The 18,780-nt window shown below is 36.3% G+C and overlaps 1 protein-coding gene across 4 annotated transcripts in view; it reads left to right on the top strand.

Annotated features, from left to right (window-relative positions):
- The window catches only part of KIAA0586 (KIAA0586 ortholog), a 106,928-nt gene that overhangs the window by 41,016 nt on the left and 47,132 nt on the right, over positions 1-18,780 (top strand). For 3 of the 4 annotated variants that reach the window (XM_065871934.1, XM_065871931.1, XM_065871932.1), the window contains 7 exons: positions 1,341-1,459; positions 6,333-6,532; positions 10,883-11,042; positions 11,457-11,676; positions 12,258-12,511; positions 13,834-13,910; positions 18,612-18,746. In XM_065871934.1, coding sequence (XP_065728006.1) covers positions 1,341-1,459; positions 6,333-6,532; positions 10,883-11,042; positions 11,457-11,676; positions 12,258-12,511; positions 13,834-13,910; positions 18,612-18,746 — 1,165 coding nt within the window. The remainder of the gene's footprint in view (positions 1-1,340; positions 1,460-6,332; positions 6,533-10,882; positions 11,043-11,456; positions 11,677-12,257; positions 12,512-13,833; positions 13,911-18,611; positions 18,747-18,780) is intronic. The other variant, XM_065871933.1, reaches the window with a different exon arrangement.

Below are 18,780 nucleotides of genomic sequence, written 5' to 3'. Positions count from 1 at the left end.
TGGATATTTGTACTGAGGCAGTCTATTATGACAAAAGAGGCTATTGCTGAGTAACAAAGCATTAAAGATGTACAAGTTCTTTAATCCAGTGGTTTATTAACAGAAATTTATCCTAAGGAAATAATCAGTTCTGCTACTAGGCCATAGAATACTTAGCACTTATAGTGCTTACTACAAACAAGGCACTGTTTTGTTTGTTACTTATATAAACTCATAAACTCTACTTTTATACCTATATTTACCTGAGTATATTTAACTGAATATTCATACAGTTATCAAGATTGGGTTTAGAAAAATACTTAATGATGTAGAAAGATATTAACAACACTGGTGCATAAATGAAGCAGGATACTAATGATGCAACCACAGTTTAGAAGAGCTCACTCAAAAATAAATGTGCGTGGGAAAAATATTGAGAAATAATACCAAATTGTTAACTAACTTTGTTTATTCTTGAATCTGGGATTGTGAGTGAGCCTTATTTTTTTTTTTAACTTTTATGTGTTCTCTGATTTTTACAATGAACATCTATTACTTGTATAATAATAATTAAGAAGCCTGTTAGCTTCTCTAAAGAAATGTACAAAAAAAGCAGTCTCTTACTGTGTTTCCCTTCCTTTTCCTCTCCTACTTCCCTTCCTAAAACTGACCTTGAAAGTAAATTTGCTTTCCCTTTTTAGAGGAAAACTACCTGTGTTGCAGTCTATATATTTATTTCCTTGAAGAGAGGGCAGCTGGACTCCTTTTCTAGCTTTGATCTTGTGGGGTTTTATATGTGCTTTCAGAGTAGGGAACCCAACATTTTAGGTGCATGATATGCCAGGTAATCATTGACCTAAACCTTGTTTTGAATTTACAAGGGCTGTTAAAGTTTTCATTAGACTGATCAGAAAGATTTTAATTTGATAAACTGTCTCCCACACAGAGATTCGGTTTGTTTTTCTAGGAGATATATTTGAAGTTTTTCTTCTTTCCAGATTCAACTTTCAGAATGACTGCTTTCACATTTAAATGTTTGTGTCCATGGGTACCAGTTATTTTTTTTAATTTATTTTTTTATTTTTGCGGTACGCGGGCCTCTCACTGTTGTGGCCTCTCCCGTTGCGGAGCACAGGCTCCGGACGTGCAGGTTCAGTGGCCATGGCTCACGGGCCCAGCCGCTCCGCGGCACGTGGGATCTTCCCAGACCGGGGCACGAACCCGTGTCCCCTGCATTGGCAGGCAGACTCTCAACCACTGCACCACCAGGGAAGCCCGGTACCAGTTATTTTTAAGGGTGTTACTTCTAACCATCTATACATTTCAACTAAATTTAGGAATCCTTAACTTTTTTCCCCCAGGGTAGAACAAGAAATAATGTCAAGAATGATCTCTGGACTTCTTCCAGTCCAACAGCAGGCCACAGCTGACATCAGTGTCTCAGTCAGTGAGGCCAGTGAGCCATTGACTTCTGACATTGGTAAGTGAAATGGAATCTTTTAGCTTTTTTTGTTATTATAAGACAAAACCTTCAGGTTGTTGTGGATTTATATATTCTACAGGTCACATAGTCCTTGGTTGACAAAAGATAAAAGTCCTCTTCTTTTCAATGTCACTTCCCAGTCTTCTGTAGTGGAAGTTATTTCTCCCTCACTCCCTTATTACATACTGCAGCATTCAGATTATGCTATCAGCGTCCATCCCTCCTACCCCCAGTCTCTCCATTCTTTCCCATAGCACTTTGTGTGTGTTTGTTTGTGTGTCTGTGTATCTTTTTTTTTTTTTTTTTTTTTTTTGCGGTACGCGGGGCCACTCACTGTTGTAGCCTCTCCCATTGCGGAGCACAGGCTCCGGACACGCAGGCTTAGCGGCCATGGCTCACAGGCCCAGCTGCTCTGTGGCATGTGGGATGTTCCTGGACCAGGGCACGAACCCGTGTCCTCTGCATCAGCAGGCGGACTCTCAACCACTGCGCCACCAGGGAGGCCCCTGTGTCTGTGTATCTTTGTTATAGTAACCATCAAACTGTATTATGATTGGCTTGCATATCTGTCTCACTCACTAGACTATAAATTACTCACAAGTAAGCATGATTCTCCTTTAGAGCCTAGCCCTTGACTGACACCTAAGAAGAGTTTAAGTATTCCCTGAATGGATAGAGCCTCTTTCTTTAGGGAGCCCACACCATTCACCTCTTCTTCCTCCTTCCTCTTCCTCTTCTCTCCCTCCTTCTTCCTCCTTTTCATCCTCCTCTCCTTCCCTCTTCTTCCCCCTCTTTCTCCATTAGCTTTTTGAGGCATAATTTACTTGCCGTAAAATTCACGAATTCTAAATGTACCGTTTGACAAGTTTTGTTAAACAAACACAGCCCCATGTTAGCCACACAGTCATGTTATAGAAAAACATTTCCATCATCCCCAACAGTCCCCTCATGCCACTTTGCAGTCAATCCCTAACCCCCTCCCATGCCTACTACACCCTAACAACCACTGATCTACTTTCTATCATTGAATTTTGCCTTTTCTAGAATTTCATACTTATGTAATCATACAGTATTTAGTCTTTTGTGTCTGGTTTCTTTTATTTAGCATAATGCTTTGACAGTCATGTTGTTGCATATAGTAATAAATATTACACTCCATGTATGTACCATAATTTGTTAATCCAGTTACCAGTTGATGGACATTTGTAGTCCTAGTTTTTGGCTATTATAAATACAGCTGTGCTATGTATATTTGCAAACTAATCTTCTATATACATCTTTTAATTTCTCTTGGTCATATGGTAAGTAGATATCTAACTTTATAGGAAACCGCTAAATGTTTCCAAAGTGGCTGTTCTATTTTGCATTCCAACCAGCAGTGAATGAGAGTTCCAGCTGCTCCACATCCTTACTAATGCTTGTTGTCAATGTTTTTAATTATAGCCATTCACTAAGCATGTGGAGATATCTCATTGTGGGTTTTGTTTGCATTTCCCCAGTAACTAATGATGTTGTACAATTTTTCTTGTGCTTATTTGCCATTTGTATATTACTTTGATGAAGTATCTTTAAAACTCTTTTGCTCAGTTTTTAACTGGGGTCTATGTCTTACTATTATTGAGTTCTTTATTCTGGATACAAGTCCTTTATTGCTTACGTTTTGCAATGTGTTATCCTAGTTTTTATCTTACCTTTTGCTTTCTCAGCATTGTCTTTTGAAGACCAGAGATTAATTTTGATGAAGTTTAATTTATCAATTTTTCTTTTATAGCTTGTGATTTTTGGGGTATACTGTTTAAGAAATCTTTGCCCAACATCATTAAGATTTTCTCCTGTGTTTTCTTTTAGAAGCCTTATAGTTTTAGATTATAAATTTAGGTCTATGGTATGTTTTGAGTTAATTTTTATATGTGAAGTGAAGATCAAGATTTTTTTTGTGTGTATGGATATCCAATTTTTCTAGCGTTATTTGTTGAAAAGATTTTCCTTTCTCCTGCTGAATTGCCTTGACACCTTTGTTGGAAATCATCTGGCTATTATATATGTTTGGATCTGTTTCTGGACTTGCTGTTTGGTCCCACTGATCTACAAGTCTGTCTTTACATCAACACTGCACTTCTTGATTATTGTAATTTAAAAATAAGTCTTGAAATTGGATGGTATAAGTTCTCCAGCTTTCTAGCTCTTTTTTTTTTTAACATTCCTATATATCGTTACCTCTATTTTTTTCCCACTTCTTTCCAGTCCAGAATAACCTCCTCTTCCTCCTTCTTAAACTACCCCTTAACTGCCTAAATCCTAGACATTAGAGTCTGTATTTACTGCTTTACTTTATCATTTCTCACTTTCTCTTTAGTTTTTATGAGCTGGCTTTCTTCTTCCTTCTCGTTAATGAAATTCCTCTCTTACAGCATTTGGTTCTCAGAGATAACCTTTTTTCAAATCCTTATTCTCCTAGAAGGCTCTAGTATGGGCATTGTTGACTACCTCTAATTATTAAAACGCTCTACTGGTTTTGGTTTCTTAGAATTCATTCTATTGTTCTTCCCCTTATCTTTTTAATTTCTTTAGGACTTCATTTCCTCATCTTTTTTCTACTTGAATAAAAATTTCCCCCAAGCTCTGTCCCCTGCCCTCTTTCTTTTCTGTTTTTCTAGTCTCTTCTTGGCGATAGTTATCCCGTGTCAGTTGATGACCCCTAAGCTACACATTTAGGCTGTAAACTTGCAGTTTTGCCTGTTGATGAATATTTTACTTGATGCTCCACTGGCATACCAAACTTGGTGTGTCCAGATGCATCTCATTTTTCTAACCAACCTTATTCCTCCTTTGTTGCTCTTTCTGTTAATGATACCACTATTTTCCAAGTGCCCAGTTTCCAAAGCCTTGGAATATCTCTTGTTCTACTTTGTTTTCTTTGGTCTTCCTCAGTCCACACCCAGCCATGTCCAATGTCCTGGCTCCATGCAATTTATTCTTATATTTGATTAATTCTTCCTATTTAGTATAACTCAAATGCCTCTTCCACTGCTACTATCCCAGGTTTTCTTTCATCTTCTTATTTTTTGAAGGAAGGAATAAAATGACCAACAAAGTTATGAGGAAATTTTTTTTACTTAAGATTAGTGCTTCTTTAATGATAAAATCATTTTGTCATGTTAGAAGATACTTTTTCAGAAGAAGACATCTAGGAATACAAATCCAAAAGAAAACCAAAACCAGTTCATCCAAACAATTGCTCTGAGACTATTTCAAAATCTGTTGAAAAAGGAACAGATGGAAAATACCAAGTGAAACTGGAATAAAAAAGAACTGGAAGCTAAAGAGAAGGCAAAGGACCATGAAATATGCCTTGGAGAAACAGATAGTCGGACTTCTTTAGCTTTTGGTCAAAATTCTGGTTGTAGAGATGGTATTCAGCAGTCCCAAGACAAGGAGACCAGTCCAGGAAAACAAACAAGTGCCTCCAAAGAGTTGTCTGGTTTATGATGGATACTGTGCAAACAGCCAGATGCTTTTTTCATTGCTAGGTCATACACCTCAATGGCGTATTTTGGAGTGCTTGGACTCTCCACCAGTCTCTCCTGCTAGTGCAAATCAGGGCTAGTGATAGTCCTCTTAGCAGTCCTTCACATGGGTCGGGTGGTGGTTTTCAGGCTTTGTAGCCTTAAGGAAAGATGGTCTAATATAGAGGGTATTTAGATCCTGTTCCCTTTTCTTTAAAAGCATGTGTGTTTGCTTTTGTTTTGCCTATGTCTGGGTAGGGCTTTTGGGTTTTATAACAGATATTCTGATTTTTGGTCATGCCAAAACAATGAATTATGGGAACTAAAAATGGAGATGTGTTGATATATACTGTTGAATATAAATTTGGGATTGTGATAGTCTTTGCTATGGAGCTCCAGAGTAAATTGCTATTACTTATCTCTCAACAAGTGATCCCAAGACACCTGTACCTACCTTTTAGGGAATTCTCTGTAATGCCGCCATAGTTGTACTAATTAAGGAGTACTCTTTGGAGAGGTCATGTCTCCATCAAGTTGTATAGATCACTATTTACATGTTTTCCACACAGAGCTTTAGAAATATAACCACTTTAAGCCTAATAAAGTCTGTTTAGGAAGTTTTACTGAATTTCATGTACATTCACACAAGTGAAAAGTACAACCCATTTGGAAAATTAATATACCTATAGAGCTACTGACATCAAGCACCTAAACTACTCTAAAAGTTTGAGGAGGATTAGCCTGTAATGTTAGTAACTGAAGTATCTGAAACTAGACGGAAGTAAGATCTGTCTTCATATTTATGAAGAAGCTGCCATTTCTCTAAAATCCCCCCACAGTCATTGTGTCCCTGTGTTTTGCCAAGATCTATCAGTGTTTCCTGGTGCCCTACTCTTGGAAATGTGGATTGTTTTCAGATGAAAACATTTAATGTGAATACAAATCTTTTTTTTTTTTTTGCGGGGGTGGGGCGTGCTGAGCAGCATGCAGGATCTTAGTTCCCTGACTAGGGATTAAACCGGTGCCCCCTGCAGTGGGAGCATGGAATCTTAACCACTGCACCACCAGGGAAGTCCCTGCAAATCCTTTTTATCGCTAAATGTTGTAGTGGTAGGGAAGAGGCCATATAAGTAAATTTTCATCTGGATGTTTTCCTCCCCTTTTTAGTTTGTTTAGAGAGGATGTTCATTATGTGAGTTACCATCTTATTCTCTGTCACAATAAGTAGATTTTGTATTTTCATTTTATTCCTCCTCACACCATCTCATACACATATGTTCACATCTCTAAAATTTTAAGAATTAAGGCTTAGAATGCAAGCATGTTTCCTGCATACTTACTCTGAAATTCTTTCATTTTTTTAGTGGAAGGAACAAGCAATGGTGCCCTCCAGCTTTTTGTTGATGCCGGGGTTCCTGTGAATTCAGACATTATTAGGCATTTTGTGAATGAAGCTCTTGCTGAAACCATTGCCATCTTGCTGGGTGACAGAGAAGCAAAGAAGCCAGGTCCTGTTGTTACAAGTGTTTCTGGGGATGTTTCAATAAGCAAAACACACTTGCTGGTAAGTGTGACTTTCCTTCATGACTTGGAGTCCTGGGGGATTTTTGATACCTTTGTTAAAGAACAGTAAAATGGACAGATTTTAAATTGGATCATAAGACCATAGTTTGTGGTGGAGATTGGTTTCTTGTGGCTTTGATTACAATAACAGTTCCTCCAGCATTTTATTTTAAAAACTTTAAAATCTATAGAAAGTTGAAAGTATGATACAATGAACATCTGTGTAAGCTTTACCTACATTTACCAGCTGATAACATTTCGACACATTTTCTTTATCTGTCTTTATATGTTGTTTATTATATATGCATTAAAATTCATTTGAAAGTTGCAGATATCATGACACTTCTAAAAGAATATCCTTATAGCTAATTCTTTTAAAATTCAAGATATAGCTAAAAATCACATGTACTGCTTTTGGTTCTTATGTAAAGTGATATTTTTAATCTTTAAAAGAAAGTATATTTCAGGCATTTTTGTTATTGTTTGTTTAATCAGCCTTTTTATGTTAAATAGAGTTTCTAATTTATTATAGCAACATGAAATTATACAAAACCACTACCAGTGGAGGGTGGGAGGAGCAATATAGGGGTGGGGCAGTGGAAAGTGCAAACTATTGGCTGTAAGATAGGCTCAAGGACGTACTGTACAACACAGGGAGTAGAGCCAATATTTTGTAATAACTGTAAATGGAATGTAACCTTTCAAAATTGTATGAAAATTTTAAAAAACTAAAAAGAAAAAGAAATTGTACAAAACCAGAATGTACTCTGTATTACCAACTGTTTAAAACCTCATGGTCAATTCTGATCCTGTCGATCATAAAAACATCACTTTATATAGGTGAAACATTTAAACTGACTCATCTGAGGTATAAACATAAAGTTACATATTTGAATTCTGTGGAGATTGGTGTAATGTAATTGGTATAGTGTGATTAGTGTGCCAGAGATTTGGTACATACTTTTGTTCTGTGCTTTATTTATTAGCTCATTGGTAATGCATGCCAATATCAGAGTTGTGGTTATCTCTATGCTAATTAAATTTGGTTTGTCTTCTGCCCATATATTTCAGATATTTTCATAAGGGTGATTTAATGAGAAAATACAGAAAAATCAGTATAAATAGGAAATAAATGTAATTGTTGAGAGCATGGACTCTGGAGTTGGGAAGTTCTGAATATGAACCCTCAGCTCTGTTACTTTAGTCTTGTCTGTATACTAGAGATAAAATACTCAGAGTTTAAATGATGACGGCTTTACCAAAATCTGCTTTCCAAATATTAAGGAGGCCAAGTTCCCCTCCCCCATTGCCATATTGTTCCTTATCTTCAGAATTGCCATGGCTTTTTTTGGCCTTTTCATCTTCGATATATGTTTTAAAATTAATTTTCAAGTTCTGTAAAATATTTTGTTGGGATTTTGGGGGGACTTAATTCAATTTTGATTGGTTTAATTTGAGGAGAATTGACATCTTTATGATACTGTATCTTGTGAGCCATCGTAGAAGATTTTGTGGAAGATTCAATAAGATGATATATGAAAGAGCTTAATCTAGGGCCTGGAACTTGGTAAATACTCAGTAACTCATTGTTTATCATTATTACCCATTACCAAGACTAGTAGGATACCTTTAAATCCTCTCATGATGAGTCAGTAGCATTATTTTTGAAAACAGCAGTCTTAGGCTATAGGTTTATGCAGTCAAGAAGAATAAAACATAGTATATTTCTGTCACTTAAAAAACAAAGCTAAGAATATGCTAATAATTAAGCAATGCTATAGAATTTCTGATATGCTTCATAATTTTTAAATTGTGTTTCTCTTTGCAACTCATAATACAGAATAAAGGCCAGTCACCCCACTATAAAAATATGTTTTAGAAAGAGAAAAAAAGGACAAATAGAAAAATGGGGAAAAGACATGTCCAGACAGTTCACACACAAAAAGGAAATACAAATGGCCCACATACATACAAAATCATTGAATCCATTTTTACTGATCAAATTGGTAACACTCTAAAAGTTTGATTAACACCATTGTTCAGCAAATCTTTGGGAATTGGGAATTCTCATACCTTCTGGTGTTATTGCATTGATAAAATAATATAACCGTGTAGAGGGAAATTTGGCAATATGTATTCAAATTAAGAATGCAATTAGCCCTTTAACCAAGCAGTCTCACTTCTGGGAATTTATTCTATAGAAAATCTATACACATATGAAATGACTTAAGTCTCAAAAAACTAAAAATGGAATTACCATATGACCCAGCAATCCCACTGCTGGGTATATATCCAAAAAAACCAAAGACACTAATTTGAAAAGATACATGCACCCCAACACTCATAGCAGCGTTACTTACAATTGCCAGGTTACAGGAGCAACCTAAGTGTCCATCAGCAGATTAATGGATAAAGAAGATGTGGTGTATACACACACACACACACACACACACACACACATACACACAATGGAACACTACTGAGCCATAAAAAAGAACGAAATTTTGCCATTTGCAGCAACATGGATGGACCTAGAGATTATCTAAGGCAGACAGAGAAAGACTAATATCATACAATAGCATTTATATGTGGATTCTAAAACAATGATACAAATGAACTTATTTACCAAACAGAAAGACTCACAAACATAGAAAATAAGCTTATGGTTACCTAGGAGAGGTAGGGAAGGGATAAATTAGGAGTTTGGGATTAACAAATTAGTAGTTTATATAAGCTACTATATATAAAATAGATAAACAACAAGGACCTACTGTATAGCACAGGGAACTATATTCAATATCTTGTGATAACCTATAGTGGAAAAGAATCTGAAAAAGAATATATATATGTATGCATATGTATAACTGAATCACTTTGCTGTATACCTGAAACTAACACAACATTGTAAATCAACTATACTTCAATAAAAAAAATTTTAAAGTAGGAATATAGCCAATATTTTATAATAACTAAACCTAGTGTAACCTTTAAAAATTGTATAAAAAATTTTAAAAATAGAGTATTCTGGACATAAAAAAATGACTTAAGATTATATTTGATAATTCTGAGGAAAGGAACTAAGTAGATAGGACATGGGTAGGAAAGGAGACTTAATTTTCACCATCATCCTTTTGAAGTTTGAATCGTTTGAATTACCTGTTTAACAAATTGATTTTAAAATGTGTGCTTTTTTCATCCCCAGGACTTTCCATCTTTACATTGTCTTCCTTTTATCCCCCCTACTTTTTCTTATCCTTCCATTGCTTTTTTTTTTTTTTTTTTTTTCCAAATATATGTGTTAGCATACGGCATTTGTTTTTCTCTTTCTGACTTACTTCACTCTGTGTGACAGACTCTAGGTCCATCCACCTCACTACAAATAACTCAATTTTGTTTCTTTTTATGGCTGAGTAATATTCCATTGTATATATGTGCCATATCTTTTTTTTTTTTTTTTTTTTAAACATCTTTATTGGGGTATAATTGCTTTACAATGGTGTGTTAGTTTCTGCTTTACAACAAAGTGAATCAGCTATACATATACATATGTTCCCATATGTCTTCCCTCTTGCGTCTCCCTCCCTCCCACTCTCCCCATCCCACCCTTCCAGGCTGTCACAAAGCACCGAGCTAATATCCCTGTGCCTTGCGGCTGCTTCCCCCCAGCTATCTACCTTACTACGTTTGTTAGTGTGTATATGTCCATGACTCTCTCTCGCCCTGTCAAAACTCACCCTTCCCCCTCCCCATATCCTTAAGTCCGTTCTCCAGTAGGTCTGCGTCTTTATTCCTATCTTACCCCTAGGTTCTTCATGACATTTTTTTCCCTTAAATTCCATATATATGTGTTAGCATACGGTATTTGTCTTTTTCTTTCTGACTTACTTCACTCTGTATGACAGATTCTAGGTCTATCCATCTCATTACAAATAGCTCAATTTCATTTCTTTTTAAGGCTGAGTAATATCTTCCATTGCTTTTTATAAGCTTTGTTCTTTTGTACTGAAAGGAGGTTTTTGATATCTTGTCAATTAGTTAAAATGCTCTCTTTCTGTTACATGGTTTACCCAGTTTGTGTTTGGGTTTGATCTTCAGCTGTCTGTTTAATCTTCCTCTCTATATTAGATAAGGGGACCTAGTTCAGAGGCAGAGCTGTTTCAGTTGCTGGAGGCTTTCTGTAGTCTGGTCTTGAAACTAATAGCTAGAAGTTCAAGAGCTAGGATACAGAGGACTCCATTTTTACCCCCCATCCATTTAAATTTTATGTAACTCTGAATGAGATCATTTTATTTTTCAAATTACCCTTATTTGGGGATTGTTAGCACCACTTATCTTGTTTTATTTATTTTAGGCAAGAGTGTGTACCCCAGTGGCTACCCCACAGCCAACTCCTCCTCTCTCACCTTCATCACCTCCTGAGGAGCGTGTGTTGGTAAAAACTCCAGATTCTTCTCCCTGTGTTTCAGATCATGATGTAGCTTTTCCCATGAAAGAAATATTTGCTGAAGAAGGTAGAAACCTTATTTCTATAACTCAGTTTTAATTTTAGCAACTATTAAATAAAATATCATGGTTTGTTTTATAAGAGTCTTCATAGATTAGTATACACATACCTGTTGCTTACTAGGTTCTAGTAAGTCATTTTTTCTTACAAGGAAACTAAGGGGTTGGTTACCACTTTTTAAAGTATATAATCTAGTAGACATTTAGACTATTTTAAGTTCATGGTGATGTTGAAAGTGATGTCTTTTCAAGGTTATTTTTTGTACTTTACTAAATTAATTTGGAACTTTTCCCATTAATGGCCATCATTATTATTATTAATTCTTGTTGCCATTATTTGTATGCCAAAATGTTAAACAATATATCTTGCCTTCCTGTGGAATTCTTATTGACTTTTTTTTGCTTTTACAAAAAACCTTTAGGAAATAATATGCCTCCCATCACACTTGTTAATACTCCAACTGTTACCCCTGCAACTACACCTCCTCCCGCAGCAGCTGTTACCCCAACTTTGTCAGAGACTTCTATTGATAAATTGAAGATGTCAAGCCCAGAGCTTCCCAAGCCATGGAGTAATGGAGACCTGCCACTGGAAGAAGAGAATCCCAACTCTCTTCAAAAAGAACTTCACCCGAGAGCTATGTAAATGACAGTATATTCATTTTTAGTAACTATACATTTCAACTTATGTTGACTTAGGTGACCCATTGAAAACATCAGAAACGATAAATGAAGGTTGATAAACCACAAGCTAATCTATACTTTAGTAGGAAGAAGTTTCATAAATTTTACGTTTTTAAAATTTTTACCAGATTTATTTATACTTTCAGTTCTCTTCTTTTAAAACAAAATTTTGGGGGAAACAGATTAAAATAAAGATATCTATAATATTGTTAATAAAATAGAAGATTTTTCCCCAGTGTGAATCTTCATTTACTATGATCAGTTAACTTTTATATTACCATATATCCCTATGTAGATTTATTTTAGAGATGGTAGAACTTTCAAGATGGTCTGTGATTAAAGCATGAAGATGATTTTGGAAAAATAAATCTTGTTGGTTAATTATAGTAGTGCAGATTATAGAAATATATAGATATATCTATATATTGATATAGAAATGTCTAAAGGAGACATAGTACTTTTGAATCTTTTTTTTATATAAAAATTAATATAGGCCTTCACCGATGTAATACATTCAAACTATGTCTCTTTCTTCTTAGTGTAATGTCTGTGGCCACGGATGAAGAACCTGAGAGCATGGACTTCCCTGCTCAGCCTGCACCTCCAGAGCCAGTTCCCCTTATGCCGCTTCCTGCTGGCACCAAGGCCCCTTCCCCCATACAGATGCCAAGTTCAGATTCATCAACAATGGAGAGTACCTTGAGCGTTACTGCCACTGAAACTGAAACCTTAGATAGACCCATCTCTGAAGGAGAGATTTTATTTAATTGTGGTCAAAAAGTGGCTCGTAAGAGTAAGTTAATTTTGCATCAGTTGATTTCACTGGTTGGCTTATGATAATTCCTAAGTAATACTTTTCTGTTTAAAGTGTTTTTACTTAATTTTCAAGATGTAACAGGGTATAGTAGAAAGAACATGGACTCCGCAAGTTAACTTTTCTACACCTTAACCTCAGAATGTAAAATCTCCCTCATAAATCCCACCCTCCAGAAATAATATCACTGTTGAAAGTTTGGGGTATACCCTTCCAGTCTTTTTTTTTCTATGCATATATAGACACCTAAATACATTTGTATGTATATATATTTTTACCTTTTAAGTAGGGTCATATTATACATATTGTTCTGAAATCTGAATTCTTTAACCTTAAATATGTTATAGACATTTTTCTATATTAATACATATAGCCCTACCTCTTTTTTTTAGTGGCTGGGTAGTCTGCTAAAACAGTGCCATAGTGGTGGGCATTTAGATTGTTTTCAGTATTTTCATACTATACATAACTATCCACTGACCATCCTTGCACGTATATTTATTTATCTTTGTGAACTTCCATAACTGATAACTTCCTTAGAATACATGCCTAGAAGTGGAATTGCTGAGTCAGAGTATGCACCTTTAAAATAGCAATACATAGGGAATTCCCTGGCGGTCCAGTGGTTAGGGCTGCATGCGCTCACTGCCAGGGGCCTGGGTTCAGTCCCTGTTTGGGGAACTAAAAAATCCCACAAGCCACACAGCGTAGCCAAAAAAATAAAATTAAATAGCAATACATTGCCAACATGCTCTCCAGAAAGGTGAATCGGTTTTTAATTTTAATCTGTTATCAATTATATCAGTAGTATATAGGAGTGCCTCTTTTTAATTTCATGGTTACAGTGATGTTTAATAGCTCTTTTTAATTTCTGACAAGCTGGTAAGTGAAACAAAAATCTCATCTTTGTTATAAAATGTGCTTTTCTTTTTTTGCGGTACGCGGGCCTCTCACTGTTGTGGCCTCTCCCGTTGCGGAGCACAGGCTCCGGACGCGCAGGCTCAGCGGCCGTGGCTCACAGGCCCAGCCGCTCTGCGGCATGTGGGATCCTCCCGGACCGGGACACAAACCCGCGTCCCCTGCATCGGCAGGCAGACTCCCAACAACTGCGCCACCAGGGAAGCCCCTAAAATGTGCTTCTCAAAGAGCTAGTAAGATTGACTAGCTTGTGAACTATAATTTATGAACTTTGCCAGTATTTTTATTGTGTTTTAAGTGTAATATTCTATGGCTTTATGGTGAGATTATTTACTAACTTTATGTTTCTTCTTTTTTCCAAATTTTTGCATTTTAATTTCTAGTTTTAGGAGATGAAGGACTGTATCTGACAAACCTAAATGATAGCTTATCCAGTACTCTGCATGATGCCCTCGAAATGGTAAGAAGTGATTGACTCCACATTGAATTCTGAGATGAAGAATATCTTGATAAACTTGTTGCTACTGATCAGGGTTTTTTCTCAAATATTTGAGTTATAGTCTTAAAATTTAATAAAATATCCATGAAGGAATTTAAGGTTTCTTACACATGTCATTATCATATTTACACATTTCATTATCATAATTGTGAGAATGAATAGGAAATTGTTGTTAACCCCTGTGGCTCCAGTAGTTGAAAAATGCAGTTAATGTAATTAGGTAATGAAAATCTAACTCAAGGCACATTGTCACCTGGATATGTTGCCTTTACAGTGTTTCAGGCAGGACCTTAGCTGTGGAAACCAACTCTCTTATAATACGTTTGTAATTTTTCCCTAATCGTGATTATAATTCTTTATGCTAAAAAATAATTGAATTTAGTGGCTTTAAAAAAAAATACTGGGAATTCCCTGGTGGTCCAGTGGGTAAGACTCTGTGGTCCCAATACAGGGGGCCCGGGTTTGATCCCTGGGGAACTGTGGGGTCAGGGAACTAGATCCCACATGCATGCTGCAACTAAGAGTCCTCATACTGCAACTAAGAAGTCCACATGCCGCAACTAAGAAGTCCACCTGCCACAACTAAGACCTGGCACAGCCAAAATAAATAAATAAGTAAAGATTTTTAAAAAAATACTGAAATAGGACCCAAGGGTACTAACTCTCCTAGTTATTATCTAGCTTTATGGAAGGAAAATTCGCATTTAAAAATATATATCTTAACATATATATCAACATGTATAATATATATAAAAATACCATACAGAAATGATAATAGGGATTTTCTTTTGAAAATTATTAATGAATAGAAATCTTTACTTTTTATGTTTTCAAACAACCTAAGCAAGTAAGGGTAGTTGTGCTCAACTTTCATCTACATTCATCCATAGCCTTTGCTAAGCATTGCTATTATTGTTGCTCTTTAAAAAAAAACTTATTTGATAATTTTTGACATATGTATATATCTGTAAAGCCATTACCACAGTTAATGTAATGAACATATTCATCATCCATCACTCCCAAATCTCTCCTCAGGCCCTTTTGTAATCCCTCCTTCTCATCTCTCATCATTCCTCTCATTCTCTATACCTCTTCCAGTAACCACTGATCTACTTTCTGTAACTATAGATTAGTTTTCATTTCTAGATGTATATAAATGGAATCACGTGGCATGTATTCTTTTTTTTTTGTCTGATTGTTTTAACTCAGCATAATTATTTTGAGATTTATCTGTGTTATACTTTGTATCATAGTTCATTCCTTATTATTGCTGAGCAGTGCCCTATTGTATGGATGTGCCACAGTTTGCCTATTCACCTGTTGATGGACGTTTGGGTTCATTTCCAGTTGGAAGCTATTACACATAAAGCTGCTATGAAGACTTGTGTACAAGTCTTTGTATTGACATATGCCTTCATTTCTCTCTGGCAAATATCTAGGGGTGGAATGGATGGATAATATGGTAGTTATATCTTAATTTTTGAGAAAAGCTGTTTAGGGCTTCCCTGGTGGCTCAGTGGTTAAGAATCCGCCCGCCAATGCAGGGGACACGGGTTTGAGCCCTGGTCCAGGAAGATCCCACATGCCGCGGAGCAACTAAGCCCATGTGCCACAATTACTGAGCCTGTGCTCTGGAGCCCGTGAGCCACAACTACTGAAGCCCATGTGCCTAGAGCCCATGCTCTGCAACAAGAGAAGCCACCGCAACAAGAAGCCCATGCACCGCAACGAAGAGTAGCCCCCCCTTACTGCAACTAGAGAAAGCCTGTGCTCAGCAATGAAGACCCAATGCAGCCAAAAATAACTTAATTAAATTTAAAAAAGAAAAGCTGTTTAATTTGATCTGCCAAAATTTTGCATAGACTTTTTCCTTCTATGTTTTATGTTACTATAAATATTTTGGAGCTTTGCTCAGGACATGGTTAAGTACTTAGAGACAGTTTTACCCTTTTGAGTCTTGCTTTTAAGATTTGTTAGGCAGTACCAGAACAGTACTCAATCTAGGGCTATTTATCCCCCGCTATGGAGAGAAGACACTTCTATGTACTCCACCCAGTGCCTCATTAATGAGGTTTTCCAGCCTGGCTAGTGGGAACAGCCATCCAAGCCCTGTGTGAGCATCAGGCAGTGTTATATCCAGCCCCTTCTCAGGTGCTCATTCCTGCAGCCTCATGTAATTGTCTCCAAAGCATCTGCTGAGTAGTACTCAGCTTAATACTCAAAGGGGATCTTCTGTAGATTTCCAGAGTTTTCTCCCTCTGCAGCTTTCACTTTTCTAGCCGTCCGTCTTATGAACTCTAGCTGTCTTGGCCTCCCTGGAGTTTCAGCTCCATCTTCTTAGCTTAGGCTCCTGTGCCACAGCCTGGAAACTCACAGATGGTAAGCTGGAGCAGTCATAGGGTTCTTCTGACTTGTTTTTCATTTCTCAGGGATCACTGTCTTTTGTTACCTGATGTTCCATGTCTTGAAATGCAGTTTTTCACATACTTTGTCCATTTTTTAGTTGTTTCAAGGGGGTGGGTGTACCTTTACTTTTTAGAACAGTTTTAGGTTTACAGTGAAGTTGAGTAGAAAGTACGGGGAGTTCCTGTATGCCCCCATTCTTAAGCATGCAAAACCTCCCCCACTATTTACATCCCACAGCACATTCATACATTTGTTACAATTGATGAGCCTACATTGACACGTTATCACCCAAAGTCCATAGTTTATATCTATGGTTCACTCTTTGTGTTGTGCATTCTTTGTGTTTTGACGATTGTATAATGGAATGTATCCACCATTCTATATTATACAGAATACTTTCAGTGACCTAAAAATCCTCTGTGCTTTTCCTATTTTAAATATGAAAGTCTTTCTACTTGGAATTCTGGGAGGAGTCATCCTTGGAGCTTTTAAAAATATGCATCCTGCCCCCACCCTCTGATATGTTGATTCGGTAGGTCATGAGTGTTATATGGTATGCATGCATGTGTGTGGGCGGTTAGAAGCCTAAACCTGTATATTTTTAAAAAGCATCCCAAAAGATGATGCTCATTCTTCGTTAAAAATAGTAACTACTCATTTTACTTTGCGATGAATGAGGTTAAATCACTTGTTTGTGTCACATAGCTGTATAGTGATAGATCCACAACTCTTTTTATATGGATACATGATAATTTGCCTTTCATCTTAAGCTATCAACTTAAGCTAAAAACTGTAAATTTTGAGTTCTAATAGCAGCTATCTGAATCCTAAAGCTTGAGTTGCAAGCAGCTGGGTGTGTGTGTCCGGTGTTTGTCAAGTCCAACAAACAAAAAGCAAAAGATGCCATGTAGCATCTCTACACTATTAAAGACACAGTAGGGTAAAGATGCCAAATCTGGAGATTCATACATTCAAGTAATAAAATGTGTTAAAACAATTTGCTTTACTATGTGTAGGAGTATGAAATAATTAATGAAGGAGAGTTTTGATAAGATTTTAATAGGGCAGTTACTTTTCTAACAGTAATTATTTATTACAAGTAATTGAGTCTGTTCTGAAGAGAGTGGAAATCACTTTTATAAAATAATATGGGGGGAAGCATAAAGGAGAAGTCTTTATTTTCAGAGGAGCATTACAATAACATTTGGCTTACTTAATATGTCATTAGGGCATTTTTATCCATTCTTAGAACTTTATCATGGTGCCAAAGCACATTTAAGTTTGTTTAAATAGCTGAACTGAACCAGGACTAAATTATAACATATTTCTTTTTTTACATTTGAAACTAAACTTTAATTTTGATATCTTTACTAAGCCTAAATCAGATATGCTACAAATTCATGATAAAATCACATGCAGAAGTACAATCTTGAAAAAGACTAACTTTGCAGTTATGTACCAGTAGGTATTTATCTGTGTACACCTGGGGGATAAAGACTTGTACTGCAGAGTTAAACTTTATTTCATTAAATGTAAGATACTTAAGTAAAAAAAAAAATACTATTAATGGAGTTTAAAATCATGCTAATCCTTGTATTTACAAGGGAATCCAGTTTTCTGACTCTGTGGCCCACCCACACTGTCCTTCATTTTCGGGACTGGTCTATTTTGAGGCACCAAGAAGTCTAAGCTGGGTCTTCCAACTAGGGCTTTCAGTACCTGCTCCCTAGTGAGTACTGGAGGTCAGCGCAAAGGCAAATGGACAATCAAAGGTCTATAGGTGCCTCAGCGTATTTCTGCAGTTTTTCATTTCTGCCTGTGGTCCAGATTGCACCACTGCTACAGTGCTTTGCCCCCATTGCCACACTGGGGGCGCAGCTTTGTGTGCTGCATCAACATGAAGCAGGAAACCGTGTGAGCCAAAAACTTGATGACGCTGTATAAAACGTTTATGAATCATTGTAACTCAATCACATGGGACAAAGGGTCCAGCTTTCATATGATTTTATAGTAAATCTCTAGTTTAAATGTAACCCAATTATTTTATACCGTTATTTACATTTGAGGCAAAAATAAAGGGTTTTTAGAATGGAAGTGAGATCTAAATGATAATAAAGAGTCCATCTTCTTTCTGTAAAGTGCTAATATGACCATGTTCATGATGACTGTTAAGTTTTATTAATCATAAATTATGAAAAATGTAATTGATGCATTAATTTTTGTTTTTTTATTGTATTGTCTTTATATTTTACTTAGGAAGATGATCCTCCCAGCGAAGGACAAGTGATTAGGATGCCCCATAAAGAAATTCATGCTGATGCAATTCTTTCTCTTCTTGCTAAACAAAACCAGGAATCGTTAGTTTCACAGCAAATGGTCTATCGTTCAGAGGTATTTTTTAACCTTAATTTTTTTTTCTGTTAGA

This window comes from Phocoena phocoena, chromosome 2, assembly GCF_963924675.1.
Source record: "Phocoena phocoena chromosome 2, mPhoPho1.1, whole genome shotgun sequence".
Lineage (NCBI taxonomy): Eukaryota > Metazoa > Chordata > Mammalia > Artiodactyla > Phocoenidae > Phocoena > Phocoena phocoena.
This window is presented reverse-complemented; position numbering and strand designations above follow the sequence as displayed.